The sequence below is a fragment of the Leopardus geoffroyi genome, chromosome B3 (genome assembly GCF_018350155.1).
Source record: "Leopardus geoffroyi isolate Oge1 chromosome B3, O.geoffroyi_Oge1_pat1.0, whole genome shotgun sequence".
NCBI classification, from domain to species: Eukaryota; Metazoa; Chordata; class Mammalia; order Carnivora; family Felidae; genus Leopardus; species Leopardus geoffroyi.
The window spans coordinates 4065575-4088601 of record NC_059337.1 but is presented as its reverse complement, the minus strand read 5'-3'; the positions used below and the strand labels follow the sequence as shown (position 1 = coordinate 4088601).

Below are 23027 nucleotides of genomic sequence, written 5' to 3'. Positions count from 1 at the left end.
ATGTGAAGGAGTGTAATGGCTTCTTAACACACGTTCTCTCTTTTGGTTCCTCCCCACCATTCTGTACGACGGGATAGCTCTACAGTGTTCCGATGAGAAAATGCAGCCTTAGGGAGGCTGGTTAAAGCCCGGGCTAGTTATGATAAACCTGAACTTGGACGCAGATCTGTCTTCCACACACCCAGTTACCTTCCTGTGCCAACAAGAATGCCAAGAGTCTTGCCCAAGGCAGTTGCTGAATACTTAACTGATTAGGTTTTCCACTTGCAGAGAGAAGCTCCATTACCTTAAGATGTAAAACACGGTTGTACACACTCCCTCTTTAAAAGAAAATTACTGGGGCACCTGAGTGGCTCAGTCGGTTGACCATCTGACTTCGGCTCAGGTCAGGATCTCGTGGTTCGTGAGTTCGAGCCCTGTGTCAGGCTCTGTGCTGACAGCTCAGAGGCCTGGAGCCTGCTTCAGGTTCTGTGTTTCCCTCTCTCTCTGCCCCTCCCCTGCCCACGCACTGTCTCTCTCTCAAAAATAAATAAACATTAAAAAAAAAAAAAAACCTTTAAAAAATTACTTCTAAAAGCTTCAACTCAAAACAGGCCACAGGGACCTTTAAGGCAAAGACGAGGCTTGAGGCACAGAATGTCAGATATGGAGTGGGGAGCCCCTGGCCAGTCCCGATTTTACAGCTCTCCTCCGCTACACTGATGGGCAGCTCTCCTTCTCAGTTATAAAAGGGAGAGCACGAACACATACACCAAAACACACAACCTCAAAGGGACTGCGGGATGAGGGTGCCGTTATAAATAACAACAGCCAGGGATGCCTGGGTGGGGGGGCTCAGTCGGTTGAGCGTCCAACTTCAGCTCAGGTCATGATCTCGAGGTTCATGAGTTCGAGCCCCTTCTTGGGCTCTGTGCTGACAGCTCAGAGCCTGGAACCTGCTTCAGATTCTGTGTCTCCTTCGCTCTCTGCGCCTCCCCGACTTGTACTCTGTCTCTCTCTCAAAAGTAAATAAACATTAAAAATTAAAAAAAATAATAATAACGGCCTAGAACATCTCAGAAAAAGAAAAAGAAGGACACCTATTCTTGGCTCCACAGGGATAAGAGGAGAACAGCTGGAATGTCTCGTCTGGCCGTGCACTCCCAGCAACCCTTAGGTGCTCAGTATCCACATGGGGACACATGGGTTTTGTAACCGTCAAGGTCACCCTGAGACTGAACACAGGCCATCTGACACCAGCACTGGACACTACAGTGTCCTAAGACTTACCTGCTTAACTGCTAGCTTGGGTGAACTGCTCAGTTCCAACCCTCATCAGCCTTTCAAATGCAGGGAAATGAGCCACTCTGAACCTCGGTTTCCTCATCTATAAAATGTGGGCAATAACACTACCTCCATCGATCACTTGGAGAAAAAGGACAGGGCTTTGCTGGGCATGTGACAGGGGTTCAAACAGGGAACTGTGGCATCTCTGGCCTCGATATGACTAGTTTCTTCAAGTAAAATAAAAGTGAGAGCCTTGAAACCATGAACGTTAGTAAAAGAGTGCCAATGGGGCGCCTGGGTGGCGCAGTCGGTTAAGCGTCCGACTTCAGCCAGGTCACGATCTCGCGGTCCGTGAGTTAGAGTCCCGCGTTGGGCTCTGGGCTGATGGCTCAGAGCCTGGAGCCTGTTTCCGATTCTGTGTCTCCCTCTCTCTCTGCCCCTCCCCCGTTCATGCTCTGTCTCTACCTGTCCCAAAAAAAATAAATAAACGTTGAAAAAAAAAAAAAAACAAAACACAGTAAGTTGGAAGCTCTTTGAGGGCAAGAAAATATCTTTCTGTTAAAAAAAAAAAAAAAAAAAAAAAAAAAAAAGAGTGCCAAAACAGGGTGAATTCATTCATTCAGAACTAGGAAGTGGTGATCTCTATGTACTTGGGACTGTGCCGGGGACACTGAAATACCTAAGATTTGGTTTCTGTCCTCAGAGAAACTCTGAGTTTTTGGAGGATTTTGTTTTACATTCAAATGGGTGAGAATAAAAAAGGAAATTTCACAAAGTAAGCCTAAAATGCAACCAAGTAGGATAAGCCCTATAGGATCAATTTGGAACAAATAATCATTGTAGGGGCAGTGCCTGGGTGGCTCAGTCGGTTAGGCGTCTGACTTCGGCTCAGGTCATGATCTTGCGGCTCGTGGGTTTGAGCCCCATATCGGGTTCTGTGCTGACTGACAGCTCAGAGCCTGGAGCCTGCTTCAGATTCTGTGTCTCCCTCTCTGTCTGCCCCTCCCCTGCTCACACTGTGTGTCTCTCTCTCTCAAAATAAATAAACATTAAATTAAAAAAAAATTTAATAAATAATCATCTTAAAAGATGTGTTACCAGTAGCCGCATGAGGGAAACAGGCCCTACCTCTTATATAAACATCATCTTGTGACAAATGAGGAATCGATACACTGATAGGGAAGGTTACCCCACATAGATGGAGTGACACAACATTAGTAAACAGGGGAAATGAATTTAAACCTTTACTACAAACAAGTGGCATGATACATGATCAGTGAGGTAACGGGGTCAGGATATTTTTTTAAAAATCTGGATGCAAACAGAATTGAACGTTCACCAAACTTCTGCTTGAGGGGTAAGAAGGTAATGTTCTCAACTTGGAAGAAATAAAAGAGAATCACAGAAGAGACAGATTTGTCTAAAAAAACAGGTGAAAGCTTTGCAGCAGAAAAGGGGAAGAAAAACTAAATCAGAAGGGAAACAAATGCCTGGGGGGGAATATCCGTTGCTAGGCTGGTATCACAGAGAAGGGGCCATTATCTTTAGTAGAGGAAGTTCGTACACACTGAAAAGGAAAATGTGAAAACCCCAGCAGATAAACAGCAAAATGCACAAATATAAAACACAGTAAGTAAGCAATTGATAAAAACAATTGTTCAGTCCCACTGGAAATGCAAATCAAAATAATGAGGTACTATTCTTTGCTTGCTAAATTAGCAAACAGTAAATACAGTTAGAATACCCAGGGTGGGCAAGACATTTCCAGATCATCAGTGAAAACAGCGTTCATACCCCTTGACCTAAGTGATATCACTTCAGGGAAACTATTCTATGAAAATAATTGAGAACGTGAAAAAAAAAAAAAAAAGGCTTCAATACAATAATGGAAACTTAGAAGTAACCAAGGAGTCAGGGGATTGTCCACCGGTGAAAAATCTTATCTCCAAGGCTTAAGTCTTCTAACATTCCCCCTTACTATAAAGAAGAACACGCAGGGCGCCTGGGTGGCTCAGTCGGTTGAGCATCCGACTTCAGCTCAACTCATGATCTCACAGTTCATGAGTTCGCACCCTGTGTCGGGCTCTGCGCTGACAGCTCAGAGGCTGGAGCCTCCTTCGGATTCTGTGTCTCCCTCTCTCTCCCCCTCCCCCGCTCACGCTCGATCTCTCCCTAAGATAAACATTAAAAAAAAAAAAAAAAAAAAAGCACAAGCTTCTGAATGTAGAAAGTACAGTTTAGAAAAAAATACTCTTCAAACCTATGGTCCCACCACCACATAAACTTCCAATATTTTCCTATCTCTATGTATGCATCCATTACACACATTTATCTTTGAAACAGAATGATATGGTACACCTCGTTTTATAGCCACTTTTGAAATTAACAGGACATTAATATTCCCATGCAATTATATGCTTTTCTATTACCGCATGTGAATTGCTTATGCAGTATCTTGCCCTGAAGGATATACTGGAATGTATTTCACCTAATTTCTTACTGTTGGACATTTGGCTGGTGTCTTGGTTTTTTGCTTTTGCCGTTATAAATGATATTTCAAGTCAAATTCTTAAAGCTCAATCTCTGTACTCAGTTATAATTATTTCCTTAGAATAAAAGCCAGTTAATGAAACCAGTGGATCAAAGGATATTCAAAGCATAAAGCTTTCTAAAATGTATGCCAAATTCTCACGTCTTTACTTGTTACGATAATTTTCTGCAGTTTTTAAAAATTTTTTAAATGTTTTTTATTTATTTTTGACAGAGAGAGAGAGACAGAGACAGAGCATGAATGGGGGAGGGGCAGAGAGAGAGGGAGACACAGAATCCGAAGCAGGCTCCAGGCTCTGAGCTGTCAGCATAGAGCCCAACACGGGGCTCAAACCCACGAACCATGAGATCATGACCTGAGCAGAAGTTGGATGCTTAACCAACTGAGCCACCCAGGAGCCCCTTAAAATTAAAACAAATTTTTAGTGTTTATTTTTGAGAGAGAGGGAGACAGAGCACAAGTGGAAGAGGGGCAGAGAGAGAGAGGGAGACACAGAATCCGAAGCAGGCTCCAGGCTCCAAGCTGTCAGCACAGAGCCCGATGCGGGGCTCAAACTCATGAGCCGTAAGATCATGACCTGAGCCGAGGTCAGACGCTCAACCGACTGAGCCACCCAGGTGCTTCATCATTTTCTGCAGTTTTTAAACTTACAGTAATCGTTTTTTAAAAGTTAAAATCATCTTTTTCATCATTATCCTGCTAGAAAATGAAAGACTATTATCTTATTTGTGGCTTTTTTGTTTTTTTGGCCTTGGCCAGTGAAGACTCTGTGACAGACACTATTTGCTCCATTCAAAATCCATTTCTTGTTTTCTCTTGGCTTCACAAAATCTCAAATTTGACTGGAGCAGGAAATTTCCAAGGTGAGAGAGAATGAGAACCACTCCGAGCTGGCCATGGTGACCTACTTCTTCTTTTTTTTTTCCCCCTGTGGGAAGGTGGCCCAGGGACTGACAGTTGGACCCAAGGAGAAGTCTGCCAAAGGACCTCACAGGGAAGTTCCTGTAGCACCACCTTCTACCTTCCCCTCTTACGATAAATGCAGATGTGATGGATAGAGCTTGAGAAGCCATCTTAGCACCATGAGGAAAATGCCAATAAAAGAAACAAACATGCAGAGCTCTCACACCCAATATCGTGGGGCCACTGCATCCTGCTGGCAACTGTCTGCCTTAGGACTTCTCTTCTGTGTGTAAAGAAGAACTCTATTTGTTTCAGCCTTGTGACTAGTTCCCTGTTACTTGCAGCCAAAGGCATTCTCACCAAAACATCAAAAGAATGAATGACTACTATCTCCTACTTTAAAACAACTGCCCTTACATCAGAAAGGTGGCAGACAGGGGCGCCTGGGTGGCGCAGTCGGTTAAGCGTCCGACTTCAGCCAGGTCACGATCTCGCGGTCCGTGAGTTCGAGCCCCGCGTCGGGCTCTGGGCTGATGGCTCAGAGCCTGGAGCCTGTTTCCGATTCTGTGTCTCCCTCTCTCTGCCCCTCCCCCGTTCATGCTCTGTCTCTCTCTGTCCCAAAAATAAATAAACGTTGAAAAAAAAAATTAAAAATAAAAAAAAAGAAAGGTGGCAGACAGAGCAATGTTCTTACAACTACACAGACTTAAGTGAACATAAGGATACAAATATGAATTACAGATGAAATAATTAAAATGGGTCAAGAGCAAATGTTCTGTGTGTGTGTGTGTGTGTGTGTGTGTGTGTGTGTGTGTGTGTGTGAGGGTTCAGACAAATCAATCGCAGGGCACAAGCAGCCCCACCCTGGGTCACTGCCTTCGTGGCAGGAAGTGCTTCCTTCTGTCTGGGATAGATAAATGACACCAGACTCAGAGCCAAACTCAGAACAGTGACATCTAAGGTGAGATACCAGAAAGAATCTAAACTTTAGCAAGTGGCTCCCTTTTACATTTGGGTTTCCTTCCTTTTTGTCTCTTTTCCCAAGCTCCTCCTTTTACCAGAAGGTGCAAATCCCTTTTAACGTTCAGTAGGCCGCTATCAAGTCCCCTTGGGTGGGTGGACAGCCGAGTCCCAGCTTACCTCTGGGACTACACAGCTGCTATTATTTTTGGAAAGCCTGTCTAAAGACCAGAAAGTGTCCCTGTGGGACTTTTGGGACCGTGGTGTAAAGTGGTCCTTATAATGGGAACAGTGGAGACCAAGGTTTCTATTTTCCTTCCGGGGGGTAGAGAGAGACGTGCGTAGAAAGTGTTCTGAAATGAAAATAGCCGCGCTGCTGTTCCTTTTTCTAGCCTAGTTATAGGGTTTGATTACAGATTCCTGTCTCAGGACTGTGGGTGGTTGCTCTGTGGAGTCAGAAATACTCGGCCACAGCTGTCCCCTCAGGTCCAAGTTCCTTTCTGCTAGCTAATTGCCACTTGTCGAGACCTCCAGCCGCACTTCATGGTAATTTATCCGTGTGTGGTTAATCGTTCCCTTCACAGAGAAGGGGAAAAGTTGGCTTGAAACATTCTGAACAAAGGAGACATCTGAGGGCTTCTCTGATAAGCCTCTGTGACAAGGGCAGGTCACAGTCACAGAGCCGAGACTCCGCTGCCAGAAGAGACCAAGTGACTCGGGAAGACCAGACACTCCTCCTTAATGACAGGACGTTTTCTTCTGCCTGGGAAGGATGCAAAGTGGCCGAGCGTGGAGGCAGGCATGGCTTGAGGTCCCCCCAGGTCTCGGCGGACAAAGAAGTGAACTTTCACAACTTGTTCTGATTTTTGAGCTCTCCCTTCCCTCGATTCTTTCCGTTAAACTCTCTCCTGTTTATCCTTCCTGGCAACTCTGATTCCTCCAAAGATTGAAGAAGTTGTTTCAGGCAGCTGAGAGGGATTCTGCCTGGGCTTCCAGAAGGCCTGGAGCCTCGGGCGGGGTCAGGGACACACGGCCTCACGGCCCCGCCAACGCCCTGCCTCCCACAGGAGCCTCCCCGTATCGCTGCGTCCCCAGGGGTCTGAGGACCCCAGCGGGTGTGGGAAGGGGGCTGCTCCCAACTCCCCCACCCCGCCTCCTCCGGGCAGCCGTGGTGCCCACCCCAGACAGGGGTTCTGGAATCCTTCATTCACCAAACCACGATCATACTTGCTTCTAATTCACAAAAATCCTCTCTGATCCTCACAGCCCCTCTTCTTCCTCGTTTCAGAAAATGACAGCTCTGTCCATCCGTCCATGTGCCCGCCCTCATCCCAGAGCCCCTGCCTCCCACGTCCACTCACTCAGGTCCTCGCCATCTCCGTTCTGGACCAGTACAACCCCGTCTCCCTCAACACTGGAAAGATCTGCCTGCGGTGCGGATCCGACCATTTTCGTCCTTGGCTTGAAACCCTTCGTAGGCTGCGGTTTCACGTCTGGGCCGGCCTCTACCAGCCCGGCCCACCCCCAAAGCCACACGCCGCATGACCAGCCCCCGGCACACGCTGTCATGGGGTTGTCCATGCGGGTCCCGTGACGTGGATGATGATGGAAAAGGAAAATCCTCCCTGTGGGCACGAGCAGGAGTGTTTCCTTGTCCGGTGTGCACAGGGCAGGTCGCCTGGAGTCGGGTCTACACTGAACCCTGGGGAAATGGTGAAGGGCCTCGCTGCCTGGGGAGGGACTTGGAAAAAACAAAGTGGGAAGCTTAGTGACAAAGATTTGGGAACGGCTACATCAGTGGAACCCAGTGAGCTCAGAGGGAACCCAAGTCTGAAAGATTCATATTCTGCATGAATGGCTGCAACTGGCTGAAAGCCTGTGCCCCCCTCAAATTCTTACATTGAGGTCCTAACCCCCAATGTGATGGATTAGGAGGTGGGGCCACTGAGAGGTGATGAGGTCATGAGGGTGGCTCCCTCATAAAAGGGATTAGTACCTTTATAAGAGACCCCACTGATTGGGGTGCCGGGGTGGCTCAGTTGGTCCAGCGTCTAACTTCAGCTCAGTTCATGATCTTGCGGTTTGTGGGTTCGAGTCCCGTGTTGGGCTCTGTGCTGACAGCTTGGAGCCTGGAGCCTGCTTCCGATGATTCTGTGTCCCTCTCTCGCTCTGCCCCTCCCCCACTCGTGCTCTGTCTGTCTCTCTCTCTCTCAAATAAAAACACTAAAGAAGAAGTTATTAAGAGACCCCATAGAGCTCTCTTGCTCTCTTTGGGCCACGTGAGAGCACAGTAAGAAGTTGCCAGGATACAACCAGAAAGAGGACCTACCCCTGAACCTGACCGTGCCGGCCTCCAGAGCTCCAAGAAGTCAGCTTCTGTTGCCTGTAAGCCACCCCAACATGTGGCATTTTGCTGTAACAGCCTGAACAGACTATGCTCTTCCAAAGTCCCCACCTTCACACCAGAGAGAATCCTTAAAACCAGACGCCCCACCCTGGTCCTGCAGGCAGCCCAGTGCTCGCCCAAAAGGCTTGCCAACACACTCGCCGGGCACCAGAGAGAGAGGCCCCTGGCGACCTAGATGACCCATACCCCTGCTCTCCAGGGCCGCCCCACCCTCTGACCTGCTGAGCGCCAACTGCCAACAACAGGGATCCACCCCGAGCCCCCAGATCTGCACTGCGCCCTCAGGCCACCGGCCAGCGGCTCGGTGGAAAGCGGATCGCACGGGGGCCCTTCCTCCGGAGCACTCCTCCTCCCTTGACAGATGCCATGGTCTGTCGTGGCTAGGCCAGCCCCGCCGCCCAGAGGCCTCCTGAAGGTCTCCTGTGCCACACAGCACAGCCCAAAACCAGCCAACCTGCTTCTGCGCCGACGAAACGAAGCAGCGTCCGATAACCTTAGGACTGTGGGCCCTCCCGCCTGCTGTGCTGCCTGCGGGAGCACCAGGCTTTCCGGGTGGGAGCACATGGTGCTTCTCCCCAGAGGCGCAGCACGCCAGTCTGGGGACCAAGGGACATCGCCTCCCACGATGATACCCGATGACCTAGACTCAAGGATTTTCCCTGTGCTTCACAGCCCTGGTGAGCTGGACGTGTTGGGACCCAGGAAAGAATGCTCCTGTGAGCAGGTGGCAAAAAAGAGATGCTCAAAGTGCCACCAGGTCATTTTGGGTCTCTTGGGCTTCTTAGGGAGTGGCGTAAGGACCTGGGGATACAGAGGGCGTGGGGTGGCCTCCATCGGGGTCGCATGTCTGGCTGGAGGTAGGATGGCTGGGTCTGTGGGCTGCAGGCCTCCTTAGAGATGCGTGTGTGTGCCTAAGTGTGCACGTGTATGTGTGCCTAGGTATGCACGTGTGTGCCTGAGTGTGCATGTGTGCATGTGCCTAAGTGTGCACGTGTATGTGTGCCTAGGTATGCACGTGTGTGCCTGAGTGTGCACGTGCGTGTGCCGAGGTGTGCGTGCGTGTGTCCACAGCACACACACACACGTTGAAGAGAGAAGAGGTACAAATCCGTGGGCCCCTGCAGGGAGGCTTCCTGGCTCGTCTGAACCTCCTCTGAAAGCTGTCCCCCATGTACTCAGGAAATCCAAGCATCCCAGTGCATACCAAGTGGCCCTGTCAAGTCCCCCGAACCTGGAATTTTGTAAATGCCTCTGGGGACGGACGGGACCACAGCCCAACATGCTCAGCGCCCCGCACGGGGTCCGCCCAGCCACAGCTCAATGAATATGCTCACGGCAATGGTCTAGAGAGAAACAACTCCCAGAGCCTAGCCTCCTGAAGCCAGCCTGGCTCCAGCCCTTCCCTTTCAACTCTCCCCCGGGGTTCCCTGAGGCCCCCTGACCTTCCAGTAAGTTCCTGTGTCATGTAAACTAGCCAGTCTCGCTTTCAAGCAATGCGTTCTGAACACAAGTACAGGGCTCCTTCCCCATCCTCCACGGAAGCCCACTTGCTCACACATCCATCAGCGGGTGAGCCTCTCAGAAGTGGTCAGCTTGTTCCCGCAGACCCTGGGGCTCTCCAAGCCTGTGGTCGGTCACGATGTGCTCCTCAACACTTTCTGACTGTCCAGAGTGTGTCCTGGGCCTCTTGGAGAATCAAACCTAAGCTACAAATCCTTTCCCCAGAAACCGTGAGACAAAACGCAGTGTGACGCTTTAAGGGGCACAGGGCCTCCAGATGAGGAACTGTTTGCTAGTGAGTAGTCAGCAGGACCTCCCTCTCCTTAAGGGCTCCAACCAGGGGGTCATTGATGCTGGTGACCGCCAGGTGCACGCACTCTGGGCACAAGGCCCGGGTGACACACGGGGAAGGAACCGCCTGCAGAGCTGCGCACTGGGGCTGGGATCTCAGGCTCTGCAGGAGCAGGTGTCCTGTGAGTTTCCTTCCCCAACAACAGCTTCATTTCCAGGGACCTGGGATTTCTAAAAGGTCATCCATCTGGTTGGGCAGCCCTGCGGGGCCAGCCAGGGTGAAATCAGAGGCTGAAGAGGAATCCTGCTCACCAGCGGGGCCACTCAGGCCCTCAGCACCCAGGGACTGGGTGACAGTGTCCGGACGAGGGGACCTCGTTACCTTTGTCAGCTGCTGCTCCGAGGAGAACCCCAGGCCGAACACCGTGTTGGCTCTGCTGTCCGCCCACTGCCCAAACTTCTGCGACGTCTTGGTGAAGGTCATGTTGGGTGTGATGGTGCTGTTTATAATCACCTGCAGGAGAAAAGCCAGGAGAGCAGGAAGTGAAACACAGAATTCGACACCAACGGAACTCCTTACAAAGTCTTCATCTGGCACGGCTGGTGCCTAACGTACGTGTCCCCACTCTGTTCTTTTTGGTCCCGAGTTCCTCCTCTCCTGGCACATTCTGTGCTGAGTCAGATACACAACCATGATAAGGGGTAATTTCAGAGACTTAAAAACAGACCGTCGGTCTAAAATAAGATCGTACAAGTTAGTGGGAGAGAAGTCTGCCCTGAGTGGAGAATAGTTTCCAAAACTGCTGTTTATTTCCTCAAAGCTGCCACGCATCCAACGGCCCTTCGTGGCCAGCCACACCACACACTCTGACGACCAGCGCTGTGCACCTTTTTAAGCACCCGGAGCCCCAGCGTCCAGCTCCAACAACTTAAAATCTCCATAAGCGATTGGGGCTTGCTGTTTCCCAACAAGAAGGTGAAGGTATACTTAATGGGGGTAATTTGCCGAGGGTTAATTTACAAAGGAAGTAATGATACAGGCATGAGCTGGGTGGAGGGAGGCTGTAGGAGGCTGTGGTGCGGGGACCTGGTGTTAGATGTCGCCCCCTTCTCTGGCTCAAAGGATCAGGGAGGAAGAGGCTACAGACTGAGGAAGACCAGAGTCACGTAGAGCTGGCTGCCTGGAGGAGAGAAGTGACCTTTTGTTGAGAGACATCCCAGGATACGCATGGCTTCCCATAAGAGGGGAGCCGGGGGCACAAATACCCTTGCTTCTCCCCTTGATCTCCTGCCACTGGCCAGACCCAACCAGAAGCCGGAGGCCCCCAGGGACCCATGCTGTGGTCTGCAGATCAGCCTCTGGGAGGCCACAGCAGGGTACGAAGGGGAGAGAACGAACCTGGAATGATAAACCCAGCACACGCTACATTCATACATTCGTATACCGAGCATTTACTTGTCAGGCATTCTGTTAACCGAATACGAGATGAACGAGTCAAGATTCCTCATCTTCTAGTTGCAGGAAGTCAGGAAGAGGGTGGAGACATGTAAATAAATAATCAAGGAACAACTGAGAAGTGTTAGGAAATAGCAACTAAGGCTCACTCTGGCAGAAATCCTTCGAAGCCCTGAGGCTCTAAGAAACAATCAAGAAAAAGGTCCCTGGAAATAAGGGATTCTTGGACGTTTGTTAACAGGCAGGAGTGACAAAACTCGCTGCTGACTTCCTCATCAAATAGCTTTTGATGATCTGAGCAGGAACGGTAGCATGCTGAGTAGGGGCGCACCTCGTTCTGCTGGGGTTCACATTACTGTCTGTCACGGATAATTGCGTTGTTTACAAACTGGAGGTTTGTGGTTACCCCGCGTCAAGCAAGTCGATCGGCACCATTTTCCAAATGTCTGCTCACTTCAGTGTCACATTTTGATGATTCTTGCAATATTGCAAATGTGTTCAATTATTTAAAACAATTTTCTTTAAATATTTTTGAGAGAGAGAGAGAGAGAGAGAGAGGGACAGAGTGTAAGTGGGGGAGGAGCAGAGAGAGGGAAGCATAGAATCCAAAGCAGGCTCCAGGCTCTGAGCTGTCAGCACAGAGCCTGTCGCGGGACTTGAACCCACACACTACAAGATCATGACCTGAGCTGAAGTCGGACGTTTAACCGACTGAGCATGTCTGCTCATTCTCCACTGTATGGTGGGAAATGGGTATGAATACACTGTTAGGGTTCCACATGACGGTATCACCTCCAAGAGAAAGTTCCCCTCTTCGTCTGCTGGGCAAGCGGGGAGTATAGCAAATCCACGTTCCACACAGGCACGGAACCAGGCTGGGGCCCAGTTCCAGCTCTGGTCAGGCTCAGTCCCCCTCTGCTTCACTTCTGTTTTTAGGGCAGGCCCTCCACGGCTCTCAGCTGTGAGCCTGGCACGTCTTTATATCCTCTTCCCCGAAAGGCTTTGGGAGATCATCCCGTTCTGTCTGAGGTCTTCAGCTTCGTTCCATAGCCTTCCAGATTTTAACCTTCAAATCTGGCAAACCTTGAAGGGGAAACGGGCCGTGCCGTCTGGGGCTGCTCGTCCCCAGTTCTGTCACTCAGGCTCCCACATCTCTGCTGGTCTGTCTTTTCCCCAGGGGCCAAACACGGACTTTGAGGCTCCAGCTCCTCCCCCACACCCTTTAGTGCCCCGGGGGAGGGGGGGATGTAGATGCCAGCTCCAGTCCCCGCTCCCTCTGGAGCTTTCCTGCCTTCGCGGTTCTTCTCCAGACCCCTTGGCAGGCCTCCACTTCTTAGCACCGTAAACACAAGGGAAGTTTTACTCGGCCTTTTGGAAACGTCCAGCCTACCTCCAGACCCGCAGAGACTTGCCGTTCAGCCACTGTCTTGCGGGGAGGCCCGCCGTGGGCCTGAAGCCCGCCGGCCTCCGAGGCTGCCCCCCGGGCCCTGTGCGCTGTTCCCCGTTCTGTGCGCTTCCTTCCTCCCCCCAGCAGCCCCGGCCGGCAGCCAGGCCTGGCAAATGCTCCCGACACAGAAAGAGCTGCCTCCTGCCACTGACCTCTCCAGTGGTCCTCTCCTCTCCAGAATATTAGTCCCTCACGTCCATAGTGTTTCTACAGTTCTCTGATGCCTTTAAGCATCTTACCCAGGTTCTGCTCGTGGCCGTCAGAGGAACCACTGCCTGCCAGAGTTTATACACCTTACGCAAAAGTGCAAGTGCAGACGCCGTGGGAAGTTCGCAGGGCTGCGATTCACCACGTGTCTCAGGCGACACATTCTGCTGCGGAAACTTGCAGCCTCGCATGGGGCTGCCGTTTATATCGAGAAGCAAAACACAGGGCGCCTGGGTGGCTCTGCTGGTTGAGCGCCCGACTTCGGCTCAGGTGATGATCTCACGGTTGGTGGGTTCGAGCCCCGCGACGGGCTCTGTGCTGACGGCTCGAGCCTGGAGCTACTTTGGATTCTGTGTCTCCCTCTCTCTCTGCCCCTCCCCCACTTGTGCGTGCGCAAAAATAAATAAAATATATTTAAAAATTGTTTTTCAATATATTCAAGGAAATGGGAAAATGGACAATGTAGATGAAAAAGGATATCCCCAGGGACTCAGCAGTTTTTAAGTTTATGTATTTATTTTGAGGGGGGAGGGGCAGAGAGAGAGAGAGAGGGAGAGAGAAAATCCCAAGCTGACTCTGCACTGTCACCGCAGAGCCCGGCCTGGGGCTTGATCTCACGAACTGTGAGCGCGTGACCCGAGCCGAGATCAAGAGTCGGACGCTTAACCAGCTGAGTCACCCCTGAATTTTGTTTGTAGGAATCAAACGGACATTCCAGAACTAAAAAATGCAAAGTCTAAAATTAACAGTTCAGTGAGTAGGTTTACGGATTGGATACATCAATAGCCAGGATTAGGGAACTGGAAGACCGACTGACAGATAATATCAAGATTGAAACAGAACCAAGAATCAGGGGGTGGAAAGCTGGTAAGAATGTACACCATGTTGGATGCACTCAGGAGGTCTAGTGGACACGTAACCAGAGTCCCAGAAGGCGAGGCGAGAAGACGGAACAGAGCGATATTCATAGAACAGTTGAGAATCAAAAAGAAAAAAAAATGTTTTTGAGTCCACAGATTTGAGAAGCTGAATGAATCCCCAAGCAGGAGACAGATTTAGCTCTTAAAGCCAGTTAATCACTGTTTTCTAAGTAATACGTGCATTACATTCCTTTTCAGCACTTACTAGTTGTACGACCTTGAACATGTCATTTGATAAACGTGACTTTGTCGAGCCTCAGTTTTCCCATCTGTAAAATGGGAATTAGATAGAAGACTGTATGAAAAAGTGCCTTAGGATCTGTTACATTCTAAAGAACTACCAGGGGACTTCACCTATGTTATTCCAGCCTGACTCTGGAAGAGCCTGTTTGGGGTGAGCTTCAGAAGTGTGTCCTCTACTCTGCTCAGCCTCTGTCCTCTGACTATCAAGAGGGTTTTGGGGAGGCTGACCTCAAGCTACAGGTTTGCTGTAAAGGAGCAGAAAGATCTAGAATGAATCAGGTTTCCGAATGGGTCTGGTGATGGCTTTGCCCTTCCCAGCATCCTGGTAATTGAGAGGTGACCAGGGTTGGCTTTCTGGGATCATGGGATCCACCCTGATCGAGCAGCCCAGGGACACACCAGCCCTAGGCCTGCTCTGATTCCACCGTATCAGTCCCAAGTGGAGCTGTGCCAGACCCCAGCCAACCTCCGAGGCCCCAGAAGCATTCCTTTATACTCGCCGCTGGTTTAGGCCACACTTCCCACTCCCCTCCCCCCACCCCCTCCATCGCCGACAGCGTCCGGTGACAGCAGGCAGAGCTCTTGACCAACTGTATCAAATTTGGTTATCTGAAAAATGTTTGATAACGTGTCCGAACTCACATGGGCTTTGGTACCCCAGGAGAGTTACCACGTGGATGGGAAGGGAGCCAAGACTGCAGCAGGGGGCGTCCCTAGTCCACAGACGGGGTAAGAAGGGAGGTCGTCACGCACAGAAGGAGAAACGTTGTGTAGAAATTCCGAATACAGGTTTTTGAGTCGGACAACCTGAGTTTTATCGCTAGACTGTGCTCCTCACCGGCTCATTTTCTCGTCCTGTGAAATCAAGGTGAGAGCCTAGCCCCAGTCCTCCGTGAGCTGACAGAGGCAATAAACGGTCGTTCTCTTCGTATTAACTTCTAGAGGTTGTTGTGCCAAGCAGGCAAGGTTTATGCGTGAGCTGATGCCTCACTAGAAAACCCAGTAGGCATGTTCACACACGCACAGCAATGACACTTCTATTACTAGAGTACCTGTTCAGTGTCCTCTCTTCCCTGCTTTAGCAGATGAAAGAAAAGCGTTCTGAGTTGGCCCTGGAGAATAAACATTTCCTTCATAAGGAAAACCGCCAGTAGATTCATTCTTTGGAGTATTTGTAGGCACACCTCAGAGATATTTTGGGTTCGGTTCCAGACCACGGCGATAAAGTAAATGTCACAATCAAGTGTGGTAAGCGAGGTTTTCAGTTTCCTAAATGCATATAAAAGTTATGTTTCTACCGTGCTGTAGTCTGTTAGGTGTGCAATAGCATTATGCTTACAAATATATGTCATTTTTTAAACTTCTTTTAACGTTTATTTATCTTTGAGAAAGAGAGTCAGAGCATGAGCGGGGGAGGGGCAGAGAGGGAGGGAGACACAGAATCCGAAGCAGGCTCCAGGCTCTGAGCTGTCAGTGCAGAGCCCCATGCGGGGCTCGAACCCACGAACTGTAGTGAGATCATGACCTGAGCCGAAGTAGGATGCTCAACCGACTGAGCCACCCAGGCGTCCCCCAAAAGTACACACGTTAATTAAAAAGTGCTTTATTGCTAAAAATGCGAACCATAATCTGAGCTTTCAGTGACTTGGGAGTCAGTGATCACAGATCACCATCACGAATACAATGACTGAAAATGCTTGCAGGGCACGTGGATGGCTCAGTGGGTCAAGCCTCCGACTCTTGGTTTCAGCTCAGGTCACGATCTCATGGTCTTGTGAGTTTGAACCCCTCTCATCAGGTTCTGTGCTGACAGTGTAGAGCCTGCTTGGGATTCTCTCTCCCTCCTTCCCTCTCTCCCTACCCCTCCCAAACTCTCGCTGTCTCTGCTTCCCTCTCAAAGCAAACAAACAAACTCAAAAAAAAAAAAAAAAGAAAAAGAAAAAGAAAATGTTTGGGGTGCTTGGGTGGCTCAGTTGGTTAACCGTCAGACTTCGGCTCAGGTCATGATCTCATGGTTTGTGGGTTTGAGACCCACATCGGGCTCTGTGCTGACAGCTCAAAGCCTGGAGCCTGCTTCAGATTCTGTGTCTTCCTCTCCCTCTGCCCCTACCGCACTTGTGCGTGGGCACGCGCTCTCTCTCAAAAAGGAAAAAAAAAAAAAAAGAACTTTCCAGATTCAGAAGAGAGGAAGAAATGGGAAGGAAAGCTATCATTGACTTCCATGTTACCCATTATGCTGCCACAGCTCCCCGGAGGTAGCTGGTCTGACCCACCTCCGGGCCATACTGCTGAGTCCATCTATAACCAGTGAGACAAGTGGCTGGCTGTGCTCCCAGGACACCCAGCGCGAGAGTCAGTGGGAGCAATCACATTGTCAAACACGATCAAGCCCACAGCCTGCTTCCTTCATTTTCCACCAACACGGGAACCTCATTCTGTGCTGTACGTGGGGCAGCCCAGCAAGACTAGTCTCCCGGGAAGACACGCCTCGTGCGTGTACTCCTCTGGGCCCCCAGGTCACCTCTGGCCACGTGGTCTTGTACCTGGAATTCACCTTAATGCTTCTGCTTCTCTCGAGGCTCCTTCACCCTCCTCAGCCTGCACGAGGGAGCACAGGAAGGGGACGCCCGTGAAAAGCCCATCAATCTGCTCGGGTCTGCGGTGGGAGTGCCCTGCGCAGCTGTGGGGTAGGAGGGACGCCCTGGGGTGCAGGGAGGACCCAGTCCCCAAGGGAGGCTCAGCTCTGGGCTGACGAATGGACCCCTCTCTCGTGAGCCTGGAGGTAGGGTAAGTTTCACAGCCAGAAGTTTAAACTCCATTTCACTAGTAATATGGAAACTGCATGCCCATTACCAGTATCTACTCACCAAACCCAAAATATGTCTGATGATACCAAGGGTGGGGCAAGGGCACGGGGCAATGGGGGCTCTCACAGACTGCCAAAGTCACTTTGAAAAACAGTGTGGCCTTCTCTCTCAAGTTAAGAATGCACCTTCTCAGCGCACCTGCCTGAGTGCCTGACTCTTGGTTTCGGCTCAGGTCACGATCTCACAGGTGGTGAGATCTGACGTGTTTGCTGAACAGCACAGAGCCTGCTTGGGATTTTCTCTCTCCCTCTCCCTCTGCTTCTCTCTCAAAATAAAATGAATAAACTTTTAAAATATATTTTAAAAATAAGTAAATACGTAAAGAAGAATGCACATTCTCTTTCACTCTGCCACTGCACCACTAAGGACACCCATGAAAGAAATCTTTGCACAGGTCTAGCAGGAGAAACAAACAAGAATGCTCTCAGTACCAGTTCTGCAAAAACAAATGTTCACTGCCAGCAGAACACATAAACTCCTATATTCGTACAACGAAATACTATCCCACGGTCAAAACGAACCAAGGCTGCAGGCATCAACAAGGACGAATCGCGAAAACAATGTTGGAAGGTGATCGAAGGTACAAACTTCCTGCTGTAAGATACATAAATACTAGGGACAGAAGGTACAACATGATGACCACAGCTAACACTGCTGAATGATATATGGGGAAGTCATCAAGAGTGTAGATCCTGGGGCACCTGGGTGGCTCAGTAGGTTAAGTGTCAGACTTCGGCTCAGGTCATGATCTCACGGTTCATGGGTTCGAGCCCTGCATTGGGCTCTGTGTTGACAGGTCGGAGCCTGGAGCCTGCTTCAGATTCTGTGTCTCCCTCTCTCTCTGTTCCTTCCCCGCTCACACTCTCTGTCCCTTTCTCAAAAATGAATAAACATTAAAAAAAGAGAGAGACAGAGAGTAGATCCTAAGAGCTCTCATCACAAGGAGAAACCTTTCAGGTGCCTGGGAGGCTCAGTCTGTTAAGTGTCCAACTTTTGGTTTCAGCTCAGGTCATGATCTCGTGGTTTGTGGGTTTGAGCCCTGTATCCGGCTCTGTGCGAACAGTGCAGAGCCTGCTTGGGATGCTCTCTCTCCCTCTCTTTCTCAAAATAAACAATCTTAAAAAAAAATTAAAAAGGACAAAAAAAAAACAAGGAGAAACTTTTTATTGTATCTATATGAGATCAATGTAGCTAAACCTACTGTGGAAATCATTTCACGATATATGTAAATCAGGGGCACCTGGCTGGCTCAGTGGGAGGAGCATGCAACTCGATCTCAGGGTCATGAGTTCAAGCCCCATGTTGGGTGTAGAGATTAAATAAAATTTAAAAAAATATATATGTATGGGGCATCTAGTGGCTCAGTCGGTTAAGAGTCTGACTCTTGATTTTGGCTCAGGTCATGATCTCACGGTTTGTGAGATCGAGCCCCACATCGGACTCTGCACTGACAGCACAGAGCCTGCTTGGGATTCTTTCCCCCCCTCTCTCTGCCCTTCACCTGCATGTGTGTGCTCTCTCTCAAAATAAAAAAATAAACATTAAAAAAAATACATATATATTTGTAAATCAAACCACTATGCTGTATGCCTTAGACTTACACAGTGATGTGTGTCAAATATGTCCCAATTAAATTGGGCAAAAAAACCCCAACGCTAAGCAAAATAATAAAAAGGAAGTCACAAAAGGAAATACACAGGGGCGCCTGGGTGGCGCAGTCGGTTAAGCGTCCGACTTCAGCCAGGTCACGATCTCGCGGTCCGTGAGTTCGAGCCCCGCGTCGGGCTCTGGGCTGATGGCTCAGAGCCTGGAGCCTGTTTCCGATTCTGTGTCTCCCTCTCTCTCTGCCCCTCCGCCGTTCATGCTCTGTCTCTCTCTGTCCCAAAAATAAATAAACGTTGAAAAAAAAAAATTTAAAAAAAAAGGAGATACACAGTATGGGTCACCAGTAGGATATTTATATAAAGGTCAAAAACAGAAAAAACTAATATATTATTTAGGGCAAGGATCAAAAAAAAAAATATAGCCCGCAGGCCAAATCCAGCCCATAATCTATTTGTGTAAATAAAGTTTTATTGGCACACAGCCACGCCCATTCATTTACATACTGGGCTATGGTGGTTTTCTTGCCACAAGAGAAGTTGAATAGCTAGACAGAGACTATACAGTTCATTAAAAAAGTTACTACAAGGCCCTTTAGAGTAAAATTTTGCCAACCTCTGGTTTAGGGATACACACAGGGGGCAAAACCATAAAGAAAATTAAGAGATCGCTTAATGCAAATTTCAAGAGAGTGGTAACCTTCTGAAAGGCATATAATTAGGGATAAGCCCATAAAGGGACTTCTGAAGGAGCAGTAAAATCCCAAGTTCCTCAACCAGGCGGCTGGGTATAAGAGTGTTGGCTCTATCCTCAGACATTAAACGGTACCAATAAACAGTTATAACAAAGTTGGGGGCGCCTGGGGGGCTCAGTCAGTTCAATGTCCGACTTTGGCTCAGGCCATGATCTCCCGGTTCATGGGTTTGAACGCCATATCGGGCTCTGTGCCGACAGCTGGGAGCCTGGAACTTGCTTCGGATTCTGTGTTTCCCTCTCTCCCTGCCCCTCCCCCGCTCATGCGCTGTCTCTCAAAAATAAACAAACATTAAAAAAAAAATTAAACTTGTCAGAGAGGCTAATCTTCACTGTGAGCAGAAGCTTCTCAAATGGGGAGGTGGAGCCCTACACTCAGGGACACTGGGGAATTGTGCTGGGGACAAAGGAAGGGGCTGGGCCTGTGGGTTCCGGCCTCAGGGGAGAGGGGGGCTTAGCAGACTGTGGGGTTACCGGAGTGGGGTGTGTCCCCAGCAGGAGGGGACAAAAGAACAAGAGAAGAGGCCCCGGTGGCACCAAGAGGAGCAGGGGAAGGACGCAGGAGGCAGTGGGGACAATCCAGAGGGAACAAGAGAATGAGGTCCTGGGCGGTGGGAAGGAGGGTACCCCGTGGGTGGTAAATGCAGCAGCAGAATGAGTCAGCAGTGCCTCTGTGAGGGGCGGAGGGTTGTCTGGGGGGAGAAGGTGAAGTCCAGAAGGATACTTTATATAAAGCATCTTGGGGAATAGGCTTTAATGTGAGCTCCTGTCTCCTGCGCCCACCCCCTTCCTCTTTAGAGAATTATCACTGGAACTTGCGCAGAGAAAAATAAAAAAGACTCCGTGGTAAAAGACCCAGCTCCTGCGGGTCGCTGGAACCACGTTTTTGGAGGAGGCACAAGTGTGTCCACCGCCCCCAACCCCCGGCCTGCGGCCTTGCTCTGGATTTCAGAGGATGCTGTTGTGGCACAAAATGGCAGACATCCCTGGATTCCTCTCCATTGAGAGTTGTCCCCAAATCCAGGGTGTTGGAAGCTGGAAGAACCCGCAAATTTTCTACAAGAGGCTGGGACCGAGTTACAGCAACTGACAGACATGTTGCCTGCTTCCAGAGTAGGGATTAATAGATGCTTTTTCTCTTTTCTTTTCAACCCCAATCAGGGAAGAAAAGAAACCAACGTTCATTGAGAACCTACTGTGTGCCGAGACCCTTCCATATGTCAGCTCCTTTAACAGAAGGTGATCGGATCCGAGAGAGGAAACCATGATGACGGGGGAGGAGGGGACCTGGCTGTGTTCTTGAAAGCAGTTTCGCGTTCCCAGGAGAAAATACCAGCGAGTCAGGGCTTCAGATGCTGACATCCTCCAAAATTTCATGGTTAGGCAGTCCTCACTATGCAGCGGACGCTGCGAAGTACTTGCAGAATGGATGACCTCCAAGGTCTCTTCTGACACAGGTTTGTGTGATCCTATAAATAACAGAACCAAGGGCAGCAGAGCCATCCAGGGCACCTGAGAGAAGCACCTGTTCCGAGCAAGTGCCGCCCACAGGCGAGGCGACACCTCACAAGGGGGCGGTGCTGAGCTCGGTCGGGAAAGAGGGCCAGTGGCACAATGAAATCCAGGCCCTTGTGGCTCTGGGAACGGAGTTCCCGCATAACGGAGGTGGCTGTTCTGCCCCCAAACTCCCCGCAAATTGTCCCACTGTTGGTGTGCAGCTGGTGGCCATGGAATGGCTCAGGCCGCCGCTCTGGGTGCCCTCGCTCCTACCTGTCTGTCCACGCACAGGTGACACTGAGGTGCGGGTCCTGGGTCCCTCTCGGCACACCTGCCCCAGAGCCAGAGGGGATGCGGCCAGGCCCGGCCTTGTCACCCACTGACTATCCCACCCACCTTGTGGTGCGGCCCGGTCCGGCTTGGCCCCGGGACCCCAACGATGAGCCAGGCCTGGTCCCCGGTCCTCAGATAGAGCGTGGCACCCTGGCGGCCCACACACAGAAAAGGACCCGCGTGACCCCCCAGAATCGAGCAACGCCGAGATGATGCACCAGACTCCAGCTCAGCCGTGCCTTTGGCAGTGGGTGGGGCTGACACGCAAAGCCTTTTCCCTGAGAAGAAGAAAGGGCCTACTGTTTCTGGAAGAATGAAGAACGGGTCTGAATACAGGTTTTTCCTGGGATGAACAGCACCAACTGCTCTCAGGGGAAGGAGAGGCCTTCCAAATCCTTCCCCAAATGGATCATGACAAAAGCCTGGATGGGACCCAGCACTTGCCGTGTCCTGGTGTGGAATGGCAGCCACCACCTTCCCTTAATGGGGGGCCTGTGCGCTGCGGGCCGGCCGCGGTTCACTCGGATGCTGACTCTGCTGTGGCCTCTGCTCACGGCGACCTCAAGTTCCTTCCACACCTGCATGTCTATTCCATGGTTTGGGAGGGACACCTGGCTGACAAGCACCAATAAGAGGCTCAAGGTTGTGGACCTGATTGGCCAGGCCAACAGACAGAGGCAGGACCCAGGCCCTAGACCTGCCCGAGGTCTGAGGTGCAATTACCCACGCACCAAGACTCAGCCCCAAAGGCTAAAAACATCTGACCGATCGGCCACCTTGGTTCGGATCAACATTTGGGATGAAAGGCGTAAAACAAAGCAGTGACTGCTATCTGTGTCCTATGTCCCAGTTCTCACGGCAGGAAACTTGCCTCCCCCCCACCCCCACCTCCTCCCTGAGCGCTAATCACAGTAATTAAATGACTAAGGTCCCTACATGCCCACTACCCTGGGCCTCCTGCTCCCTCACAGGACACCCCCTTTTGCAGGACAGGCCCCGTCACGGTTCTCGTGCCGCAGGGGTAAAGTGGGAGCCCTGGGTGGGCTCTACGAACACCAGGAGGCCAGGCACCATAGGAGGGGTGGCCCAAGATCCTCGGGCTCCGTCTCTGAATTCCGGCAGTGTCCCATGGCCCAGGTTTCCAATTCCCACTCTGTAAGCGACCCCGTAACTTGACAGGTCCCCGGCACCGAGACTGAATTGGCTCCACTCTGCAGCCAGGGTGTCGGCCCCCTTGCACCCATGTGATTCCTCACACACCACTGGCACGTCCAGCTCACTCCCCACCACACCGTCCTGGCCCTTCAGGAGCCGCAGAGCTGTCTGAAACGGTGGTTGACACTTTGACAAATTACTGAAAGCCCAGCTAATAGGACTAAAGCACTTTCTCTAAGAAAAGTGGTTTTATCTGTATTTACGCCCAGTATATCCTTGGATAACAGCTGACAGAAGGGTAAGCTCAGCTCAAGGACAGCAGATGAAGTGACAGCGTCTACAGATAAAATAAAGTGGGTCAGCTCGACTGGCCACCCCTATCAGAGAATCCTGGCAAGAATCAAGGGGATTCCAGCTCAAAAGCATAGAGAATCGGGGCGCCAACTCTGGCTCTGGTCATGATCTCATGGTTCATGGGTTCAAGTGCCGTGTCGGGCTCTGTGCTGACAGCTCAGAACCTGGAACCTGCTTCAGATTCTGTGTCTCCCTCTCTCTCTGCCCTTCATCTGCTTGCACTCTGTCTCTTTCTCTCTCTCTCTCTCTCAAAAATAAATAAACATTAAAAACAATTTCGGGGCTCCTGGGTGGCTCAGGTCATGATCTCACAGT

At 50.4% G+C, this 23027-nt stretch overlaps 1 protein-coding gene across 5 annotated transcripts in view; it reads right to left on the bottom strand.

Moving 5' to 3' along the window:
• HOMER2 (homer scaffold protein 2) overlaps nt 1-23027 on the bottom strand; it is a 98320-nt gene that overhangs the window by 16096 nt on the left and 59197 nt on the right. For all 5 annotated transcript variants that reach the window (XM_045448611.1, XM_045448612.1, XM_045448614.1 and 2 more), the window contains exon 3: nt 10261-10392. In XM_045448611.1, coding sequence (XP_045304567.1) covers nt 10261-10392 — 132 coding nt within the window. The remainder of the gene's footprint in view (nt 1-10260; nt 10393-23027) is intronic.